Source organism: Tiliqua scincoides, chromosome 4, assembly GCF_035046505.1.
Source record: "Tiliqua scincoides isolate rTilSci1 chromosome 4, rTilSci1.hap2, whole genome shotgun sequence".
Classification (NCBI taxonomy): Eukaryota; Metazoa; Chordata; class Lepidosauria; order Squamata; family Scincidae; genus Tiliqua; species Tiliqua scincoides.
The window spans coordinates 112,195,120-112,217,090 of NC_089824.1; the positions used below are offsets into that span (position 1 = coordinate 112,195,120).

Sequence of the window (21,971 nt, forward strand, 5' to 3'; positions counted from 1 at the left end):
CTTGGTGCTGAAGATAGGCCGAAAGGGAATGCCCTGTACTGATGGTGCTGGTTCTGGTAGCAGAACCTGAGGTAACGGCGGTGGGCGGACAATATGGGCAAGTGCAGGTACACCTCCTGGATGTCCAGTGAGGTCATGTAGCTGTGCCTTCTGATGGACATCAGGATGGAACGTAGGGTCTCCATCTTGAATTTCTGTTGATGCATCCATCTGTTGAGCCACTTGAGGTCAAAGATGGCCCTAGTGCTGCCGGATCTCTTGGGCACGGTAAAGAGGTGGGAGTACACCCCAGCCCCCTGCTGCTCCCTTGGAACTGGTTTGATGGCCCCGACCTATAGGAGGTGTTGGATTGCCTCAAGTATCTTGCCGTGCTTTAGTGGGCACTTGGGTTTGGGGACCCGTATAAACTGGTTGGGGGGAGTCACATGGAGTTCCAATGAATACCCCCAGCGGATGGTGTCCCACACCCACTGGTCAGTGGTCACCTCGTCCCATCTGTCCGCGAAGTGTTGCAGCCTTCCGCCGATGATGTGGGACGAGGATGGTTGGTCATAATTCAGACTGGGCCCTTCGCGCCAAAGCGCAGGGGCTGCTGTCATCTGGGATTGTGGGCTGGCCGTCTTGGGTGCCAGACGGGTCTTTGACTTCTGAAAGGGCCGCCGAGGATAAGATAATGGGTTGAGAGCTTCTTGATGGCCGAAAGGGCCGGTGCTGGGAACACTGGGCGGGCCTTGGGTTCCTCTCCCTGGTGGGCAGTACCCTCTTCTTTCCCCTGGACTCCACCAGTAGCAGGTCCAGGGCATCCCCGAACAACTTGGCTCCCTGGAAGGGGAGGCTGGAAACCCTGGTGTATGAGGTTGCATCGACATCCCAGCTACGCAGAGAGGTGCTGCAGCACATGGCAACTCCTGCGGCCATGGCCGAGAACTGCAGAGCATCTGCTTTGGCATCTGCTATGAAGGTGGCAGCTGAGGCCATCTTTCTGATATCCGAGCGAGCCCTGGAGCGTAGCTTGTGGGTCTCACTGAACTACTGAAGCCAAAGGACCAACGCTCTGGAGCAGAGGGAAGCAGAGGCACATAGCGCATTGGAGGAGGCCTCAAATCCCCTCCTGGTGACTAGTTCTACCTTCTTGTCTGTAGGGTCCCTTGGGAGACCATCACTGTCTGTGCGGAGGACGGCTGGGAATCCCAGTGCTGCTACTGGGGCATCCAATAGGGGTGACTTGAGGCAGGCCATGACCTCTGGGGGAAGGTTGTAGAACCTGGTGGAAGGCTTGCTGGGGTCCCTGCCCCTATTTGGGTTATTCCACTCGTCCACCACTTGTTGGAAGAAAGGAGGGAAGGGAAACCATTGGGGGGTTTCCTGCTGGTTTGGGAAGACTGTTGGGACTCCCACTTGGCCTTGGGCCCCATATCCTCGGGGCACTCGGACTGCAGATCTAGCACCTGAGGCATTCCTGAGATTAGCCTGATAAACTGCTCAATGTAGAAGAGGTGGGGCTTGTGTGTGTCAACCTCATCTCCCGATATTTCTCCCTCCTCCGCAGATGAGGCGTGGGAGCTCCCTTCGCCTTGATCCTGCTCCTGGAGGTGGGTGTGTTTGGGGGTTGCACTGCGCACAGATGACGTCCTGCGCCTCTTGGAGGGGAGGAGTGTGGGTTCATCTTTGTCCTCCTCCTCTTCCTCCTCCTCTGGGGTGGAAGCTGGGAGCCCCATGGGTGGGTGTTCTGGGGTGCCCCCCAGTGGTTGCTGGTGTGCCTCCATGGCAGCGTTGATGCTGGCCTGGACCATGTCCTGGATGGCCCTGGAGAGCAGTCTAAGGCGCTGAGCCCCGTGTGGGGAGTGTGCGCATCAGGAGCCTCATTGGCATGGCCATGTGTGAAGGGGGTGCCCACAAGTTTGGGGGGGCTCACCTCTTTTCCAAAGTCCAGTCCAGTCCACATGTGTCCTCTCCACCGCCGTTCTCCTGCTGCAGCTGGAGGCAGCTCAAGTGGCTGCACAGGCCCCGCTGCCACCGTGAGCCTGCCTCTGCCACCCCTGCCCCACTTGGGGGGGCTGGTCTTCGCGCTCTTTGGGCACTAATCCAAGAAGGTGCCTGCCAACTGCGTGGCACCCTGGAACAATGGAGAGGGGAGGAGGAAGCACCGCGACCCCACTGCTGCTGGGGGAAAGCGGCTCCAAAGGCTGGCTGCAGCCGGAGCGCTCGCAGGCGAGCCTGCCTCCCCCCTGCCAGGTGCGGGGGGAGGGGTGAGAGGCTGGAGACGCGGGAGCACCTGCTGTGTGTGCAGCTGCCACCTGTTAAGTAGTTGTTGTTGGCTAAGGGGGGGCTGCCCTGGGGTCAGATGAGGGCAGCCCAGGTGCTCCCGCGTTGCACGGCTGCTGCCGCTAAAGTGGCTGCCCTGGGTCAAGCGAGGGCAGCCCTGAAAGCGGGCTCGGTTAGCTGCTGCCTCTCAACAGAGGCACGGAGCTCAGGTGCGAAATTCAGGAGTAGAGTTGACTACCTTGCTCTAAAGCAGCAGCCTCCAGGCAGGCTGCTGGTAAAACAAAGGAAACATTTCTTAAGGGGACAGCAGCCATTCTTGCTGGCTGGAGAGTTAGGAAAAAGTTTCTTAAAGGGACAGCAGGCAGTATTGCCTGCTGGAAGGCTGGAGAGTTAGCGAAAAGGTTAAAAGAAGAATAAAATACCCTCTTAGCTTCTCCAGTGGGAAGGGGGTATGCATTTGATATTTGAGACCTGGCAAAAACTCAAGCAGCAAGGACTAGCAACATTAAATAGAAAAAGAAGGAACAATAGCATTCTGACTCTGTATTTGTCAACCCCTGTTGGTCAGGTGAAGGCAGCAGCGAACTATGTTCCCATATGAAAATGACACCCTGATCCAGTTCATGTGTTACAAAACACAAACATAGCCTACCAAAAATTTACATTGTCCTTAACAGAGACAACACCAGAAGCTACTACAATACACAACAAGTGAAGTAGACAAAGGCTCCTACACGAAAGGCTTATGGTTTTGCTTAACTCTTGCAGCAAGTGTTTGATCTCAAGCCATCAACTACATGTAATATGTAACAATATGTACCTTCAGCACCTCAGATGCATAACAAATGATAGTCTGACACATAAGGTTGAAACTTGAAATTGTGTGGCCTCAAAGCAGTACAAATGAGGAGCTCTTCAGAACTTATTCACCCAATAGAACCCAAGTCTCTATTTCTCCTATTAAAATATGCTCCAAATGCTGGCATTTCACAATGATTAGAGTAGCGAGAGCAGGAGGTTTGCAGCAGCAGTAAACACAGACATACAGACAATACATTCAACACCACCAAAAGCAAAAACTTGGTTGTAATTAAGCCTTTCCACAGATATTCATAATTTAAAGTTCTTCTTATTGAGGTGATTATTCAAGGTACGACAACATAAGCAGCTTAGTTCTCCATCAGTTGCTCAGGCTGAAAAGCCTAAAACAGATTCATCCAAGATCAAACTCAACCAGTCTATTTACACATGGTTCACAACATTAGTTTGTTATCTTGGCACATCTACTAGAACACTTCTTCCCCCCCCCCCAATAAACTCTCAGTTAAAGATATTGTTGAATTGAATGATGGTTTCTTATAGTGACAACATCAAGAATAAAAGCCATTATTTTTATGGAGCACCAGAGAAATTTGAACAGTCATTTCAGATTTGCAATGTTAAAACAGAATTCACTGGGGTGCCTACAAACAAGTACTAAATAGTTACCTCTGACATTCTTCTCCTTACAAGTCAGTCACCAACAGTAACATTATGGCCACAATGGATGGGGTGAGGAAGAGAAGTACTTATTTCCATGTCTAGCCTGGAAATAGCCAAAGGGAGAGCCAGAATTAATCTGGCTAACATAACTTAAGGCCACAGTCACAAAATCTGGGACTGCCCTTCAAAAAAGAAGCTACAATATCTAGAGCAGTGGTTCTCAAACTGGTGGGTCGTGAGTTTGTGTAATGCTTTCCCCGTCCCTTTAAGGGGACAGGGTAAGGGGAGGGAGGCAGCAATACAATCCTGGGGAGGCCGCGTTGCTAAGGGGGGGCGAAGGGGGGCTTTGCACTATTAAAACGTAGGGCTGCAGCAGGCTGCAGGAGGTGCGGGGAGCCCTGCGCAGCCCTCCACAGCGCTCCCCTGGGCTTGGAATCTGCAATAAAAGAGGGCACAAAACTTCAGTTTTGCAGGAGAAGCTTTGTGCCCACTTCTATTGTAGATTCCAAACCTCAGGGAGCGCTGTGGAGAGCTGCTGAGGGCTCCCTGCACCTCCTGCAGCCCTACATTTAAAAAGTGCAAAGCACCCCCCTTGCCCCCCTTAGCGACATGATCCTGGGGATCACGATCCTGAGGAACACATCACTGCCCTAGCCCCTTTCCCGCAATAACTTATTGAGGGAATATTGTTCCCTCAAAGTTTGAGAAACCCTGATCTAGAGACCACCTCACCAAAGTCCAACCATCTTCCAATGAAAGGCCTCTTATTGTTAGCCGTTACATTGTTTGCTTACATTAACAAGAATTTATTCCAGGAACATATTTTAAGATATAAAATTTTAATATACATGTGTCTATATTCCTTTAAGAAGTTACTGACTGAGGAGCTGCCACCCCAGCAGGCACAAAGTGTTAAACCATTGGCAGCACACACTTTCTTCAGCCTCTCTGCTTCCCTTCTGATTTTTAGCAGATCTTACAACTATGGTAATTTCAGAGTTAAGGTAAAGGAAGTCTGACAGAGGAACCATTTATACTTATTGCACACAGTTGCTGAATGCTCTAAGTGTCACCAATCTGACACAGATTGCAACACCTTTTTCATGCAGAGTACAACATAATGCACCATCACAGAATTTGGTTATGGTGTAAATGCCTTCTTCAAAGAACTTCAGTACTGCCCTAATTCTTGTAGTTATCCCAGTGTGGCGGCTGTTTGCTGGTGACTGTCTTGGGCTGTTTTAAAGACTGTGAGCTGTATCAGAAAGGAATCTTTCTGTTGATTTGTAAACAGTTGGCAAGCTTTTCTGGTTGCAAAAGCAATAACAATAAGTTAGCCCTGACAAATGAATCCCTACAACCAATAAAGTTTGAACAATGTTTCAAACCCCTAATGACAACAATACTGCGATAGTTGCCCAAGTCCTCTGGCTACCACTTGTTCAACTGCTCCAATGCCACAGTGTAGAAAACCACAAATCAGGAAGACAATTTCATTGGGACAAGGACAAGAAATTTGACTCTATATTCATAGCCCCATGGGCAAATTTTGTTAAACAAACAGCAAAAAACTTAAACAGTTACCTTACAGGTTTCAAAACATAACCCTGATCATGCACACTGCTTGACAGATTTCCCCAACCACTAGATGTTTACTCTGTCTAACCTCAGCCCCCAACTACTTGGAGACGGCATTATTGTCAACAAAAATCACACACCCTCACAATTTTCAAACCAAGGATAAAATGAGAGTAAGAAGATTTGGACATACGGTGCTACTCACTGAATGGTCCAGTTTGAATCTCTTTTCTTCAAATCTTTGCTTCTGTTTAAGGATGAGCTCATTCACTAAAGAAAGGAAACAACATTTTTGAATACGTTAGAAGAGTTACACACGCACTGTGTGAAAGTATGCTCACTAAGAAATCAGTCTCAACAGGAAAAAATCAGACAACTGAACCTCACCAACCGTCCAGTTTTATTAGCTTGGCAAGATTGAACACAAGCAGTTCACTGTGTTCTCTATACTGTTTTGCTCCTTTTATTTACATAGCAACATTGCAGAAGAAATGATTTTAGTATACGTATATAAATCCCATGAAACCACACATATTATGGAATTACAGAACAGTTAAGGCATGAAAGAAATTAAGACTATAATAATCCAGAGAAAGACTAACTCCTTTGTTTCCTCTTCAGTATTCCAACCTCAGAAATACATAGGTAGAAGAATGAAATTTTTTTTAAAGGCCAGCTTCTTTACTACAGCACTATTCTATTCTCCATGCTATCCATAAGAATTAATTCAAACATGGAGGTGACATAGTTTGAAGGTCCACAGTCCAAATACGTCCAGAAGATCTCCAGCTAGGGCAGAGGACATTTCCTATCTGAAACCCTAAAAAGCCACTACCAGTCAGAGTTGAGAGTACTGAATTGATGGGCCAATGGTCCGATTCAGTATAAGGCAGCTTCTTGTATTTGATCACACAAATTGTTGTCCAAGAAACCTACTTCAAAGCTACCCAACTTGTTTTCTCTTTCTGTAGCAGTTATATTAAAAACAATGAAGTTCATGAACAATCTACTACAGATGCTTTCTACAAAATAAGCTGCATAAAGTCAGCAAAATATTTTGGAAAATGAGCCGTGTCCTCAGGTAACATTAGATCTGCTTTCTGAAAGTCAAGCTGAAATGTATTTTTTTTCAAGGCAACATAAACAATAAACTTAAAAGCTTACCTAAAAAGTTGGGGTAAAGATGGTCGATATTATCCACAACATAATTACATTTAGGACATCTGTTATTGTCCTCCAGGCTTTGATGAATACACTTATAGCTGATTAAGGAAAACAACACACCATAAGAAACAGAATAAGAGAAAAGCACTGTAAGATTATTTACAAGATGATTCACCAGATGCATGCACCACATTCTATTCTTTAGTTTTAAATGTACGATATTACTCTGGAAGTGGAGATTTAGTACAGCCTGGTGAAATCCTAATCTGCCCTTTACAAGTTTATAAACTAGGCCCCACCATTATGCTCTGGTCCTGAAAGTTTATGCAATGCTACTTGCCAAAAAGAACAGAAAGGAACCATATTCAGTATGTGATGTTTCTAAATATTCCAGGTTAGTTTTTTTCAGGCACTTTAGGATAAGTTAGTTTTCTCAGACTTAAATTCTTGACATTATACATTATACATTCATTGCAATATAACTGCATCACTCTTAAAAATGTGTACCAAAAATGGTACACATGTACCAAGATGCAAGAGTAGAGGTAGTCTAAAACGGTTTTATTTTTTCCTGGATGGCGGTGTTATCTTAAAAAGGGTATGTGTTTTTATTCTGAATTAATATTTTAATATTTTTAATCAATTTTAAGCATTTTTATCAAATGTAATCATTGTCATATAGGTGGTATATACAGATCATGCCATGATATCCACGGGGGTTCCATTCCTGAACCCCATGTGGATAAAAACAAATCAGTGGATACCAAATAGTAGAAAAATAGCTTTCAACCCACTTCCAGGTTTCTTACTCTTCTATTGTTGCCCCAGGATGCACTGGTATAGACACTATACTGTCTGTCTGTCTGCGTGCGTGCGTGCGTGCGCGTGTGTGTAAAATGTATATGTATACACACATATGCTATATATGTTGTGTATATACTGTAGTATAGTATATACTATATTATAGTGTGTGTGTGTGTAGAGATATATACTATATACTACTATATACTATACTACATTCAGCTACTAGATGGGGCGAATAATGGAATCTAATTAAATGAAATTATCATTATTTAATAGCGCAAAAGTAGGAAATTGGATTTTGGTGCCTTGTTACAAGGCATTGACCTCAGTGTCAGTGTTGACTTCAACACCAAAGGTTGACTTCAGTGTCATAGGTGAGTCAAATCAATTGGTACCAAGGCCCCACCTGTATGTGTTTTATGCCTGTGGCCTGTGCCTGTTGCTATCAGCAGACATAGTTATTTAGTTCTTTCTGAGCACTGACATCCTCTGAAAGAATTATTGTGCTAATGATTATAGTCATATATCCAAAGATGAAACAGACACTATGTGGCAGTCCCAGATTGATTGTTCAGGGACTCTGAGCATAGATACTTGCCTATAAGGTGATCTCACAGTTGAGAGCAGGTTTTCAGCCAAAACTCATGACACTGAGGTCAACCTTTGGTCAACACTGTCACTGAGGTCAATGCCTTGTAACAAGGCACCAAAATCCAATTTCCTACCTTTGCGCTATTAAATAATGATAATTTCATTTAATTAGATTCCATTATTCGCCCCATCTAGTAGCTGAATGTAGTATAGTATATAGTATATATCTCTACACACACACACACACACTATAATATAGTATATACTATACTACAGTATATACACTACATATATAGCATATGTGTGTGTATACATATACATTTTACAGAGAGAGAGAGAGAGGGGGGGAAACAGACAGACAGACATATACGAGGGTCGCCCAGAAAGTAATGCACCACATTTTTTTTTTCTCAGCCTACAGTAATAGTACGAATTCGAAACTTTAGATATACATTATTTGAATTTTCAGGAGTGCGCACACAAATTTTTGGTTTCTTCAGACAGATAGCATAGCTGCAGCAGTGTTTCGAAATGGCGTCTGTAAGTGATGTACGTTACAAGCAGCGTGTCGTCACTGAATTTCTCACTGCGGAGAAAGAAACTGTTGGGAACATTCACAAAAGTTTGTGTACAGTTTATGGAGAATCTGCAGTCGACAGAAGTACGGTTAGTCGCTGGGCACAGAGGGTGAGGCCATTAGAAGGCGGTTCGGCAGAGCTCCAAGATTTGCAGCGTTCGGGGCAGCCATCCACGGCTGTCACACCTGACAAGACGCAGCTTGCTGATGTGCTCATTCGCGAGGACCGACGCATAACGACTAGGCAGTTGGCGCTGAAGCTGTCAATCAGCAAAGGAAGTGTGGATGCAATCAACCGTGCTCTTGATTACTCAAAAGTGTGTGCACGATGGGTTCCGCGCTGTCTTACGGTGGACCACAAATCTCTCAGAAAAAACATTTCTCCCGAGTTGCTGAAATGTTTTGAAGATGAGGGGGAAGCGTTCTTGTCCAGGATTGTGACAGGTAATGAAACCTGGGTTCACCATTTTGAACCCGAAACAAAACGACAGTCGATGGAATGGCGTCATCCTCAATCTCCACAGAAGAAAAAATTCAAAGCTACTGCTTCCGCCGGTAAGGTCATGATCACTGTGTTTTGGGACTGTGAGGGCGTCATACTCATTGATGTGAAGCCAAGAGGCAGCACCATTAATTCTGAAGCTTATGTGAAGACATTAACCAAACTCAAGAAGCGCTTCCAGCGACTTCGGCGCCATAACAACCCAGGTGAATGTTTGATTCAACATGATAACGCTCGGCCTCACACAAGTTTGAGGACTTCGGAACACATCACTAAAGAGGGTTGGACTGTGTTACCCCATCCACCCTACAGCCCTGACCTAGCTCCCTCAGACTTCCACTTGTTTCGGCCATTAAAGGATGCCATTCGCGGAAGACATTTTGAGGATGACGAAGAGGTGATTCGCACAGTGCAGAAATGGCTTAGTGACCAGAACAAGGAGTGGTACCGACAGGGCATACATGCCCTTGTGTCTCGCTGGAGGAAGGTCATAGAACTGGACGGAGATTACGTGGAAAAATAGGGAGTGTAGAAGAAACATCATTCTTTCTTGTGTGTAAGTTTCATTGTGTTCAATAAATAATTGTTGAAGAAAAAAAATGTGGTGCATTACTTTCTGGGCGACCCTCGTAGTATAGTGTCTATACCAATGCATCCTGGGGCAACAATAGAAGAGTAAGAAACCTGGAAGTGGGTTGAAAGCTATTTTTCTACTATTTGGTATCCACTGATTTGTTTTTATCAACATGGGGTTCAGGAATGGAACCCCCGTGGATATCATGGCATGATCTGTATATACCACCTATATGACAATGATTACATTTGATAAAAATGCTTAAAATTGATTAAAAATATTAAAATATTAATTCGGAATAAAAACACGCATACCCTTTTTAAGATAACACCGCCATCCAGGAAAAAATAAAACCGTTTTAGACTACCTCTACTCTTGCATTTTGGTACATGTGAAAGCTATTTTTCTACTATTTGGTATCCACTGATTTGTTTTTATCCACATGGGGTTCAGGAAAGGAACCCCCGTGGATATCATGGCATGATCTGTATATACCACCTATATGACAATGATTACATTTGATAAAAATGCTTAAAATTGATTAAAATATTAATTCGGAATAAAAACACACATAAGATAACACCGCCATCCAGGAAAAAATAAAACCGTTTTAGACTGCCTCTACTCACGGTAGAGAAAAATACTAGTGCCCTACTTCAAATGTTGTGTGATACATGCAAATTTCTCAATGCAAACTAACCTGAGTAGAAATTTAATGCTATGAATGCTATGAAATTTAATGCTATGAAGAAGCCCCAAGAGTTGGTTCCAGCATAACATTCCAGAACCACAGATGTTTTGACACTGTCCAACAGACAGAATGTAAATGTTTGTCCAAAGTGTGTCAATTCATACCTCTTCTCAGGAACAACCATATCTACTAGGTACATACAGCATAAAAAAACCAACCTCAGTTCATCTCAACACAAGATATTTATTCCGTTCCAGCAGTTTGGGTGATAAGGCTTACCAGAAGCTGTGCCCACATTTTGTCATGTAAGCTTCTTCAATCATATCAAAGCAGATAGGGCTGGAAGAAAAAAGGTACAGAAGTTCAAAACAATCAGCTTTCTACAGGAGACAGAACAGAGTGAATCAACAATAGCTGAGACATATTAAATTAATACCAACTACTATTGTGAAACTTATCATTTATTACAATTAGAAAACATAAAACTGCACACTGAGAGTAAAAAACAGATTTAAATAAACTTCCCACCCTTCTGAGAGGTGCTTCAAAACACTTTGTTCTGGCAGCCCTATGAGTAGAGGTGTTTATTTCCTTTGAGTAAGATAGGACTACAGCTTAAGTCTTACTGAACACAAGGGGCTTACTTCTAAGTAAAATAAATAACACTGTTTTCATACACCTCTGCCCATCAGCTTAAGAACCTCTGCAGATCAGACCCAACACTGCTGTATGCCTCCACACTAGTCTGCAGGAAGACACTGCTGCTCCAAAGTAACCTCAGCACCAGAACCATATTCAGCCTTTCCGTTTTACCTTCCTATAACCAAGGTTTGTAAATTAGCATTCACCTTGGGCGAGTAAGAAACCAAGTGACATATCTCACTTTTCTGCTTGCAGAAATGGAGGAAAGACAAATTCCTGCAGGTTATATCTCTGACACAGCCCTATCTAAAACTGCTCTATGATGGCTCTCCCCCAGCCAGATCTCTCTTCCAAAGCCAAGCAAGCACAATAGAATTGGGTGTCATTTTTCCTTTTCTCTTCCTAGGTCAGGAAGATGCCAAGCCCAACTAGCTGGCTGGACAAACACAGCAGAACAGGTTCAGTGGTTCTCAAACTTTTTAGAACAATCTGTGGGGACCCACCAGAAGTGATGTGATTAAACTGGAAGCAATCATGGCCAGAAGTGACATCAACTTAGGCTTAAAAACTAAGCTGCAATCACCCATAGGTTCTATTACACAGCACGCTCGTGCTGTTATTTTGCATAGCTCAGAATTAAACATTCCAGCTCAGAAACCAAAGCAGAACACAGACTTAGATCCTTCTCCAACCACGCTGCCCTCCCCTTTCCAGCGTTCCATCTTCCCACCTATTCATGCCCCTCTCCCAACAAGTGCCTGCCCTGCCTAGTAGCTCTGTACCCTGTATTTTCAGCTCTGTATTTTTCAATGGCGTTTGAACTAAGTGATTGACTTGTGAACCACCTAGTGGGTCTCGGCCCACTGTTTGAGGAATGCTAGGCTAGCTACTTTCACTTTCATTCTCATGGAAATGAATGGGAGAATGAATGGGAGAAGAGAACAAAACAGTCTCAATAGGCACACTGCTATGAAGTCAGCCAGCAAGTTCCAATTCTGCCCCCATCCCTCTCATGGCCTCTAAACTTAAAGCCTTCAAGGTTCAAGTTTGGGAAGTAGAACAGGAGCAGCCACCAACAATATTACATCATGGAGAAACAATTTCACAATCATGGCAATTGCCCCACCTGGTTTGTCCTGCCTTAGAAAAGCTCAGAAACAGAAGAGCTCTTGTTACGTCCCTCTATCTTGGGAAGCATAGGAGACAAATCAGGCAAGAGTTGGCCACCCGTTCCTTGATTATTTTCAATCAGAATGCACCCGCATTTGAAGTGTGGTTGCACTAAGAATAATTGCTTTCAGTCTTTTTCCAAAATCATCACCAATACCAATTCTTTTACTGGTATTTGGATCAGGCAGAGCCTTGCTGAGTCACAAATGGGCACAGCTGGGGGAAATAGAGGTAGTATGGTCACCATCATCATGGAAAAGAGGCTAGCTTCTACCTAACGATGGGACAGACATGGAGAAGGGTCTCCCACAGAAGGATGGCAGCTTTCTGGGACTGGTAGTTCCCTGCCTTTTTCTGGGATAGCAAGTGTGCTGCACTGTGCATGCATTCCCCTCATCTGTCTCTTTCATCCTACCTTACTGGATTAGGGTGAGCCATGGGTGTAACTTTCCACACCACCCACTCGTTCATGTGTGTTTAACCATCTCCTTTTATCTTTGTGGCTTCATTGCCAAGTGCTTTTTCATTCCAGTATAAAGTTACAAGATCTGTCCTTAGAGCCTTGTGAGCTTAGGAATTCGTCCGACTCCTAGAATTTTGGGTTGGCTCCTAGAGCCTAAGCAAATTTGTCTAGCCTTCTCCTAGCAGCTGCATGTTAAGCAAACCAGTACTGCGTACTGGGAACATCTCTCTTCAGCATTAAAAGAATTTCACAGGCTCTAGGTCCATTGCTGAACACAAGTTAAAATGCTGGTGCTACATGGTTTGAGACTAGGAAACTTGAAGAATCACCTGCTTTTGCATCAATTTACCCATGCACTATTATGGTCATCTGAGCTCTTTCGCTGGGTGCATCCTGCTATCTGAGGAGGAACAGATGGTGATCAGAATGAGAGTTCCCAGTGGTGGCAATTTATTCTGTAATTTGATGCATTTCAAACTGCCAGAACTCAATTGAAGATGTGAGTTATAAATGCATAAAACGAAACTACACACTGGACACTACCCTATTACGCTATGGTCTGCCTGCAGGTTAGCTAGAGTAACTTTGTTACTATTCCTTTTTACTGTGGTATCAATATACAGGCCTGTACCCCTTAGCGACATTTTGGATAACGCCGGGATCGCATACTTGACAACCAAACATGGAGCTCCGCTTCCCTCACCTCCAGAAGCCTGTCTGAGCCTCCCAGAGGCAGCGCACATCTGAACATTGCATCAGACTTAGGGAAATCGTGTCTCTTGTGCAATTTCTGGCTTCCGGGTTCAGAGGCACACAACTGTATATGCTGCAGGTGTCACTGAGACATCTCAGCATGGCTAATGGAGAAGAGAGAGGACTATCATTCTAGACCTCCTCTGCCCTACACTTTCGAACCCTCAGACAGATGCTTCTTACCCTGGGTTGTGAACAAACACCCATGAACCTATTCCACTGAGGTATCACGCTATCTCTGCCCTCAACGCCCAACTCTCCTCTAGTTTGCTCCTTCCAGTTGCTTGTCTTACTCCTAAATCCCCCCACTCCACATCTCTCAGGTATTGTTGGTTAAGCCGTTTCTGCCCAACCTTGCATACACACAACAAGGACAAAATGCGTACACCTGTGGGCTGGTCAGAAATGGGTTAAGGGACAGCCTCCTAACCCTCCTCACTACACCTGCAGAGGGCACATCAACCTGGAGATCAGTTACAAGGCAAAGGTTGACCAGCATGCTATCAGTCCTTACTCTGTGCCACAAAGGAGTTGGGGGGGGAGCAATCCCTTTGCAATCAAGACTGTATGATCAAAAAGAAGGTATTATAGGAAATGGCTCAGTATTACATTAACTGACAGCCCAATCCTGAACTGTCATGGCATCCTGTACACAATAGGGCTGCTGTAACTGGCTCCTCAGGAAAAGGGAAGTAGCAATGGGATTACCTTTGGGCTGCCATAGAATGCAGCTTGACACAGAGCTCAGGATCCGTTGGAGCTGAGCTCCACCAGTCCTGCCTCCCTCCCTGGCACACCTCCCTCCCAGCCTCTCCCTGCCCCAGAATGCCTCCTCCCTGCCAACCCCCCCCCCATGCCCCCACCTACCTCTCCATTGCCCAGTAGTTCGGGCAACTGCTGGCACTGGGCTAGCTCCAGCCCTCCACCAACTCTAAGGGCTCACAAACATGCTGTAAACATGCTGCGACAGTGCGAGCCGGTGGTAAGCCAGCATGCACTGTTTGGGATTGGGCCCCATGATGCCTCATCCTGCAAGATTGAATCTGTAAGGGTGAAACTAGCTCTGACAGCCCTCACTGTTCAGATACAAGGCTGCCCTAATCACGTATCTAGTAATTGCTTTTAGGAGCAAAAGGGATGTGCAGATGTGGGGAGTTTAACTTTTCTTCAGTCTGCACCTTAGCCTCCTCACAATCTTATTCCCTCAGTCAGGTTTTTAATCAAAAAGTAAAAGAGAAATAGGAAAATAAATCAAGTGTCTATACAAGCCCCAAGGAGGGATATCTCCAGAAAGCCTTCTGGAAAAAATAGTGTAAGAAAGGGATAAAATAATCCATTCCTGTCCACTCACAGCATTTTTACCCTACCTTTCTCCCCAAGGGGACCCAAAGCGGCTTATAAAAGTGCAGGTACTAAAAGAGTAAAATTCACAATTAAAAACAATTGTACTCTGCCCTAAAAATCCATACAATATTAAAACAAACTTTAAAAACTATAAAACTTAATTACAAATAAACAAAAGAGCAACATTAATACCTAAAAAGAACAAGCCTCTAAAAGCTGGATGTTAATTTAAAAAGGCAGAAGGTTTGCCTGGATAAAAATGTCTTCAGGTCACACCACAACGTCTCCAAGGAAGAAGCAGTTTGCAACTCTAGAAGGAGGAAATTCCAAAGAGTTGGTGCCACCTACTGTGAAGACCCTACATCTTGCTGCTGCCTCCCCCCCCCCCACCACCTTCCTAGGCAGCAGCACTAGTAAAAGAGCCTTGTCCAATGACCTGAGAAGATGAGCCACGGAAGTAGTCAGTCCCTGAAATACCATGGCCCCAAGTTGTACACGGTTTTAAAGGCCAAAACCAGCACCTTGAATTGCGACTGGGAATAAATTGGCAGCCAGTGCAGCTATCTGAGAAGCAGTCTTACAGAGTCAAGCCACCTACCTCCAGGGACTACATGGGCCACCGCATTGTGCACTAATTACAGTTTCCAAACCATCTGCAAGGGCAGCCCCATGTACATTACAATAATCTAACTTTGATGTCACTGTGGCATCACCATGTCACTTTGATCACCAGGTCAGCACAGTTCAAGAACGGTCACAGCTGGCACATCATCTGAAGCTGAGCCATAGCCCCCCTGACCACAGCCGCCACCTAGGAGTCCAGGAGCAGCTGTGAGTCCTGGTGGAACCAAAGCTGTGAACCTGCTCCTTCAGGAGGAGAGCAACCACATTCAACACAGGACAATACTCTAGCACCTGCACTGTAGATTTCCGAACCAGGAGAACCTCTGTCTTATCCCGATTTAATTTCGGCTTGTTAGCCTTCATCCAGATCCCCACTGCCTCCATGCAGCGCTCCCAGACCTCAACACCACCCTGGAATCAGGTGAAAAGGAGAGAAAGAACTGAGTGTCATCAGCATATTGATGGCATCTCACTCCAAATCTCCGGACAACCTCTTCCAGAAGTTTCATGTACATGTTAAATAGCATCGGGAACAGAATTGAACACTGTGGCACCCCACACCTCCAGGGCCAGGGTGTTCAACAGGCATCCCCTAGCACCACCATCTGGGACATATCCATCAAGTAGGAGCAGAACCACCAAAAACAATGCTCCAGCTTGGCCAATCAGCCCAGACGGACACCTTAGCTGATGGTGATGAAAGCTGCTGAGAGGTCCAGCAGGACTAACAGCAACACACTCTCCTTTGCAGTCCCTGGCTTATGACATCCAGCAAAGCGATTTCCATCCCAAATCCTGGCCTGAAACCAGATTGAAAGGGATCCAGACCCTCTCCTGGCTCTGCTCCCTAATTTGCCATTTGTTCCATAGGTCTGCATGCTTCTTCAGACCAATGAAACCTTCCAGCTAAGCCACAATACCAAGAGGCACCTGAGAATAATAACTATAACAATAACAAACTTTTCCCTCCTGTGATTAGAAGGCAACTACAATCCCATGATTCTGCAATCCACAATCACTAACACATATTAAGTGCCTCTACATTCCCCACTTTCAATTACAGGTCCTACAAATGCAGAATAAAGATAAGAGTTAGTCCATGTTCAATGCAAAAGATGGTGCTTAAGTAGTGCTGCAGGAGAAATACTTTACTTTAAGCCAGGGGTCTCCAAACCCCAGCCCAGGGGCCAGATGCGGCCCGCAGAGAGTCTATCTGGCCCACGCCCAGTCTCTGATCCCCTGAGAGCCTCTGGTCCAGTTGACCAAACACAACCAGAGTTGTGCTTGTGGGGTGGGGGAATGGGAAATAAAGTGTGTGTGCTTTATTTCTTGGGCTGCATTGGTGCTTGGAGAAATCCTGGACATTTGAGCCCATTCATTCATCTCAGTCATTCATCTAAGTTCCATCTCTAATGTATTTATTTAAATTTTATACTTCATTTTTTTTTTCTGGCCCTTGACACCATGACAGATATTCGACCCTTTGGTCGAAACGTTTGGAGACCCCTGCTTTAAGCGATAGAATCCCATGGACTTGGGACATACTGTACACTGAAGTTAAGCATCATCTTGTACAAAAAGAGTAATTCTGGCCAACTGTCGTAGTCATAGTACTAGTAGTAGTAGTAGTAACTTTATTGTCATTGTGCTATAGCACAACGAAATTTATGCACCTTTGAGATACAAGCATAAATATATACTACAATTCCAACAATCACACCAGCCATTTTCAACCACAGTGCCATGGCACACTGGTGTGCCGCGAGTGGTCCACAGGTGTGCCACAGGAATTTGGGGGAAGGTCATTCATTAATAGAGCCAATGGGAGATGTGAGCCCCCACTGGCAGCATGGCGTGCCTTGTCAACTGTCAAAAACCTGGTGGTGTGCCTTGACCATTTTAGTGCCTTGCCAGTGTGCCGTGAGATATAAAAGATTGAAAATCACTGTTCTACACACTCACCCACACATTCTATACAACATGCTTCATAATATAAAAACAGTATAACAGACCATAATGCCCAGGAGCATGATAACTATATCGCCTTATTCAACATAATTATGGCTGTGGGATAAAAACTGTTCAGGAATCGTGTGGTGCATGCTCTAATAGTTCTGTATCGTCTACCCGAAGGCAACAGTTCAAAGAACTTATGAGCCGGATGGAAGGGGTCTCTCAGAACACTATGTGACTTCTGCAGACAGCGAGATGTATAGATGTCCTCCAAAGCTGGTAGATGAAGGTTGATAATGTGCTGCGCGATCTTAATAATTCTCTGCAGAGCTTTTTTGTCCCCTGCAGAGCAATTTCCGTACCACACCAAGATATCATAGGTTAGGACACTCTCAATGGTGCAACGATAGTAAGACACAAGCAGCTGCTGTGACAAATTTAACCTTCCAAGCTTCCTCAGAAAATATAACCGCTTTTGTGCCTTTTTTATCAACATGCTGGTGTTAATAATCCATGAGAGGTCCTATGTGATGTAAATACCTAGGAATTTGAAACTAGCAACCCTGTTCACCTCCTCACCATTTATGTATAATGGTGTGTGTACATCCCTCTTTTTCCGGAAGTCAATTATAAGTTCTTTAGTTTTTTTATGTTAAGTGAGAGATTATTTTCTTTGCACCACAATAACAACTCGTGTACCTCCTTCCTATAAGCAGACTCATCAAGCCCCACCACTGCAGTATTGTCTGCAAATTTTATAATTTCATTGGTGTTATGTGATGGGGTACAATCATGTGTATACAGGGAATAGAGGAAGGGGCTCAGCACACAGACCTGGAGAGCTCCCAATATCAGAGTGGAAGAATGATAAGAGCCCATCCTAACTGACTTTGGCCTATTTGCCCAAAAGTCCTTTATGTAGGCTTTATGTAGGCTTTATGTAGGCTTCATAAACTACACAGAACTCAGTACTTCATAACTGATACATTTTTAGTGAAGAGTTCTGAATAGCCAAATTGCTTGCACACCCACATCAGCATAGGACATTCAAATATATACAGTACCAACATCCTAAACAAAATGAGCCTTTCTAATCAAAAGTCTAAATAAAAAAAAATTTACATTTTACCAAATCTCTTGGTAATATAGAATATGACCTAACAAAATATCTTTTCTAATTTAGAGATGTGCATCCTAAAACAAGAAAGGTGCAGTTACTACAAAACTCACCAACATACATCATTATGTACCTCCTTTTCTCCCATGGTTCACACCTGCAAGTTCATTAGCTGGTAACTGCAGCATCCAGTAATTAGTATGTGGAAATATGCAGTCACAGAGCTAACACCTCAGATGTTAAGAGCAGTGTTTTTCAATCTTGGGGTCAAAACCCCAATAGGGTCAGCAAAGCCTTAGTTGTGGGGTTTCGGCAACTTACAGGAATGAAAAAGGTTGAAGACCACTGGACTAGAGCAGCACCAGGTAAAGAGAGGGGCATCTGGTGTACCCCTTTAAGTAGCAGGAGACTGTGTCCCAGTCCTGCTCAGATTCTTAGCAATTGTGCTAAAATAGATCTTACTAGCACTGGGTTTCACGGTAACTTTTTCTGCTCTCTAATAAGTATATTCAGTTTCAGTGAATAGTGCTGGGGCAGGGTATTACAAGGGCAAGGAGTGGGCAGCTATGGGGGTGGGTAGGCAGATACAGAGAGGGTGCAGGACTGATAGTGGGGTCCCCGGACTCATGCTTTATCATCATCATTATTAGAGGGTGGATCGTGGCACGAAAAAGGTTGAAGACCACTGTGTTAGAACATTCAAATCCTCCTCCTCCTCCCAACACATACATTTCAACTGGATTAACACATATTCATTATTATTATTATTATCATTATTATTAATAGTATTTATATACCACTTTTCAACAAAAAGTTCACAAAGTGGTTTACAAAGAAAAATCAAATAAGAACACCAGCAGACAATAGAAAAGACTGCTTTTCTTGGGCCAGTTACTGAGGACCAGTTACTAGTCAGCATGTGTACAGAAATCAAGCAATAAGTACACACACTTGTGAACTAGTCTTAATACCATAGACCTGCAGTTTTCAAACTAGCAGGGAGTCTGAATCCCGCAGTAAGTCTTTACGGGGGCAGGGGGTAGGTAGCGGCAGGATCCCCAGGATCATGCTGCTGCATCCTCCCTGCCTCCTGGCTGCCCCTGCCCCTTAAGGGGAAAGGGACCAGGACACTCAGGCTGGGACTTCTTGACACCCCAGTTTGAATACCACTGCCATAGACCAGTGTTTCTCAAACTGCGGGACCCACGAGATGGGTCGCGAACCAATTTTAGGTGAGTTCCATTCATGTCAGTATTTTATTTTTAATATACTAGACTTGAAGTTACCATGGCAAATGACTGCATTTGGGGAAATGTTACAGATCTGTACTTTTGAACAGGCTACTCTATATATGCTTTTAACAATGACAGTAAATGGGGCTTACTTCTGGCTACACGTGGATAGGATTGTAGCCTGGGATTGTTAAAATTTTTCCTGCTTGATAATGTCGCTTCTGGTGGGACCTGACAGATTTTCATTCTAAAAAGTGGGTCCCAGTGCCAAAAGTTTGAGAACCACTGCAACTTATAAAGTTCAACTTTCACCTCACTAATGAGCTCACTGGACAGACAGACAAGACAGAATCTTTGATCTTAAGTCCAATCTGAACAGTCCAATTTTTAAAATAACTTTTAGATCCCATCTTTCTTCCAGCAAGGAAATTTCATGGCAATTACCCACCCAAGCATTGATACAGAAGCTTAGCTTCAACAAGGTGGCTATATCGTGTGCTCCCATACTGTTCCCTGGGACCTAATGATCTCTCACAGAGTCTATTTTCTTAGACAAAAAATATATGAAGTGCTCTGGACACTTAAAGAACAAAGGGTAAGAACAAGGAGGCATAAATACGCTCTTTGTAGCAAGCATCACTCACAGACAGAGAGTGAACCTATACAGTCTACAGAGTAAGGTGGTAAAATTCTGGGCCATCCCATTACTGCGTGTGCAAGATCCTACCTTTGTGTAGAGTTCGATTCAAAGACCTTTATTGGCATTAATTCTCTCTCAGGCAAAAATCACCACACACAACCACACAATGCACGAAACAAGCAGGTGCTTCTCTACCCCCGTCAAGCCTTCTAAATTATGAAGCCACACCTGCAGTTTTCAATGACGCCGTCCAGAGCCTCTGCGCCTCGCCCGGCAGCCAGCGGGCTGGTCTGGGAGTCGAGTCCCAAAGTCTCCAGTTTAGACGTCATGTTGGTCACCGACAGAGTCGGCGGCGTAGCTGGCGGGGGGCAAACGCCAGTCTGGCGGGGAGCCTCAGCGGCCCCTCCCCTTAGAGCCATTCCCGGCGGGTGGCAAAACGGAACCGTACGGGGGACCCCCGCCCGACTGGGTGCTCCGCCCCCCGCCAGCTACGCCACCGAGCGGGCGGCCCTTGACAAAACGCCCCCTTTGGGCCTCCTCTAAGCAGCAATACGGACCGATCCCGCACGGATGAGGCGAAGGCTGCGAGCGGTTCACTCCGAGCGCGTCACGTCAGGAGCTCGGCGCTCCCCGCACCACCAGGCGGACCGGTGCCCTCGCGCAGGCAGCAGCCCGCAGGGCCCGAGAGCGCCTTCGACGCAGGGGGAGCGTCGCCGACACGACGCGAGCCCCACTCACCAGACGAAGTCGTTGCTCTTGTCCTCGTAGGAGTTCAGGAGGCCATTGCAGAGCGGGGTGAGCAGCGGCCTCTTCCTGCTGCCGCCGCCGCCTACCGCGCCGCCGCCCCCGCCGGCCCGCAGCGACCCCGCCAGGCGCGGCAGGCCGCCGCTGGAAGAGCCGGAGACGGCGGGCGCCACCAGCACGGGCCGCGCCGGGAGCCCCGGCCCCGCCGAAGCCGTGGAGGAGGTGGAGGAGCCCGGCGCCACGCCGCTGGCCGAGGAGGCCGAGGTGCTCACTGAGGACGACGAGCCGGGAGGCCCGGCGACGCCCGGCCCGACCGGAGGGTGCTGCGGCGGCTGGCGGCTTCCTGACATGCCGAGGCCGGCCTGGCTGGCTGGAGCGTCCCGACGGCGACTCGCGCTTCCCTTCCGCTCAGCGCATCACTTCCCTCCGCGCAAGCGCCGCCCGTCTATGGGCACAGGAGCAACAAAGCCTCAAGAACGGAAACGAAAACTCTCCCCCCTCGCTCCGCCCCCGAGCCCCGAGCGCGGGACCCGATTGGCTCCTGCACGCGGGTGCCGCCCCCTCTGTGCGAAGGCGGAAGGGCAGAGGGAAGAACCGCCTCCTCCTGTGGAAGCTTTACTGCTACTGCCGTCCCGAGGGGCACGCACGACCCAGTGCGCATGCGCCTCCGGCAACAGCCGTGCGTGTGCATAGACTCCTGCACGCCAGACTCACAAGGCCTCCCACCGCCTGCGTCCCTTCAGGCTCCGGGGAAGAACAGGGAGCTATCCTAGAAAGGGACCTGCGCCTCAGGTCCCTGTGGTCCCTGTGACTGGGCCGCAGCTGCCCCGCCAGCAACACACACGCACAGAATGGTGTCAGGCTCTGGCTCAAGACCAGCCGCCCAACTGGAAAATGTGGTTTTACTTCTTTATGTATTGATTTTAGGAACAGCTGCCCAAGCGAAGTGCAGTCCACTGCCCAGCATCGCAGAGGGCGGTGCAGCACCGCAGCCTCACAGCCAGACCTCTGCAGAAGGTCTGTACTCCGCTTAGGAAAACAACCAACTCCTTTCTTGACCA

General features: G+C 46.2%; 1 protein-coding gene across 3 annotated transcripts in view; it reads right to left on the reverse strand.

The window, feature by feature from the left end:
• COP1 (COP1 E3 ubiquitin ligase) overlaps positions 1-21,322 on the reverse strand; it is a 192,349-nt gene extending 171,027 nt beyond the window's left edge. For 2 of the 3 annotated variants that reach the window (XM_066623833.1, XM_066623835.1), the window contains exons 1-4: positions 20,905-21,322; positions 10,508-10,567; positions 6,490-6,587; positions 5,519-5,595 (exon numbers count right to left, since the gene is read on the reverse strand). In XM_066623833.1, the coding sequence (XP_066479930.1) occupies positions 5,519-5,595; positions 6,490-6,587; positions 10,508-10,567; positions 20,905-21,260 (591 nt within the window). In that variant the 5' untranslated portion in view covers positions 21,261-21,322. The remainder of the gene's footprint in view (positions 1-5,518; positions 5,596-6,489; positions 6,588-10,507; positions 10,568-20,904) is intronic. The other variant, XM_066623834.1, reaches the window with a different exon arrangement.
• Between the last annotated feature and the right edge of the window lie 649 nt (positions 21,323-21,971).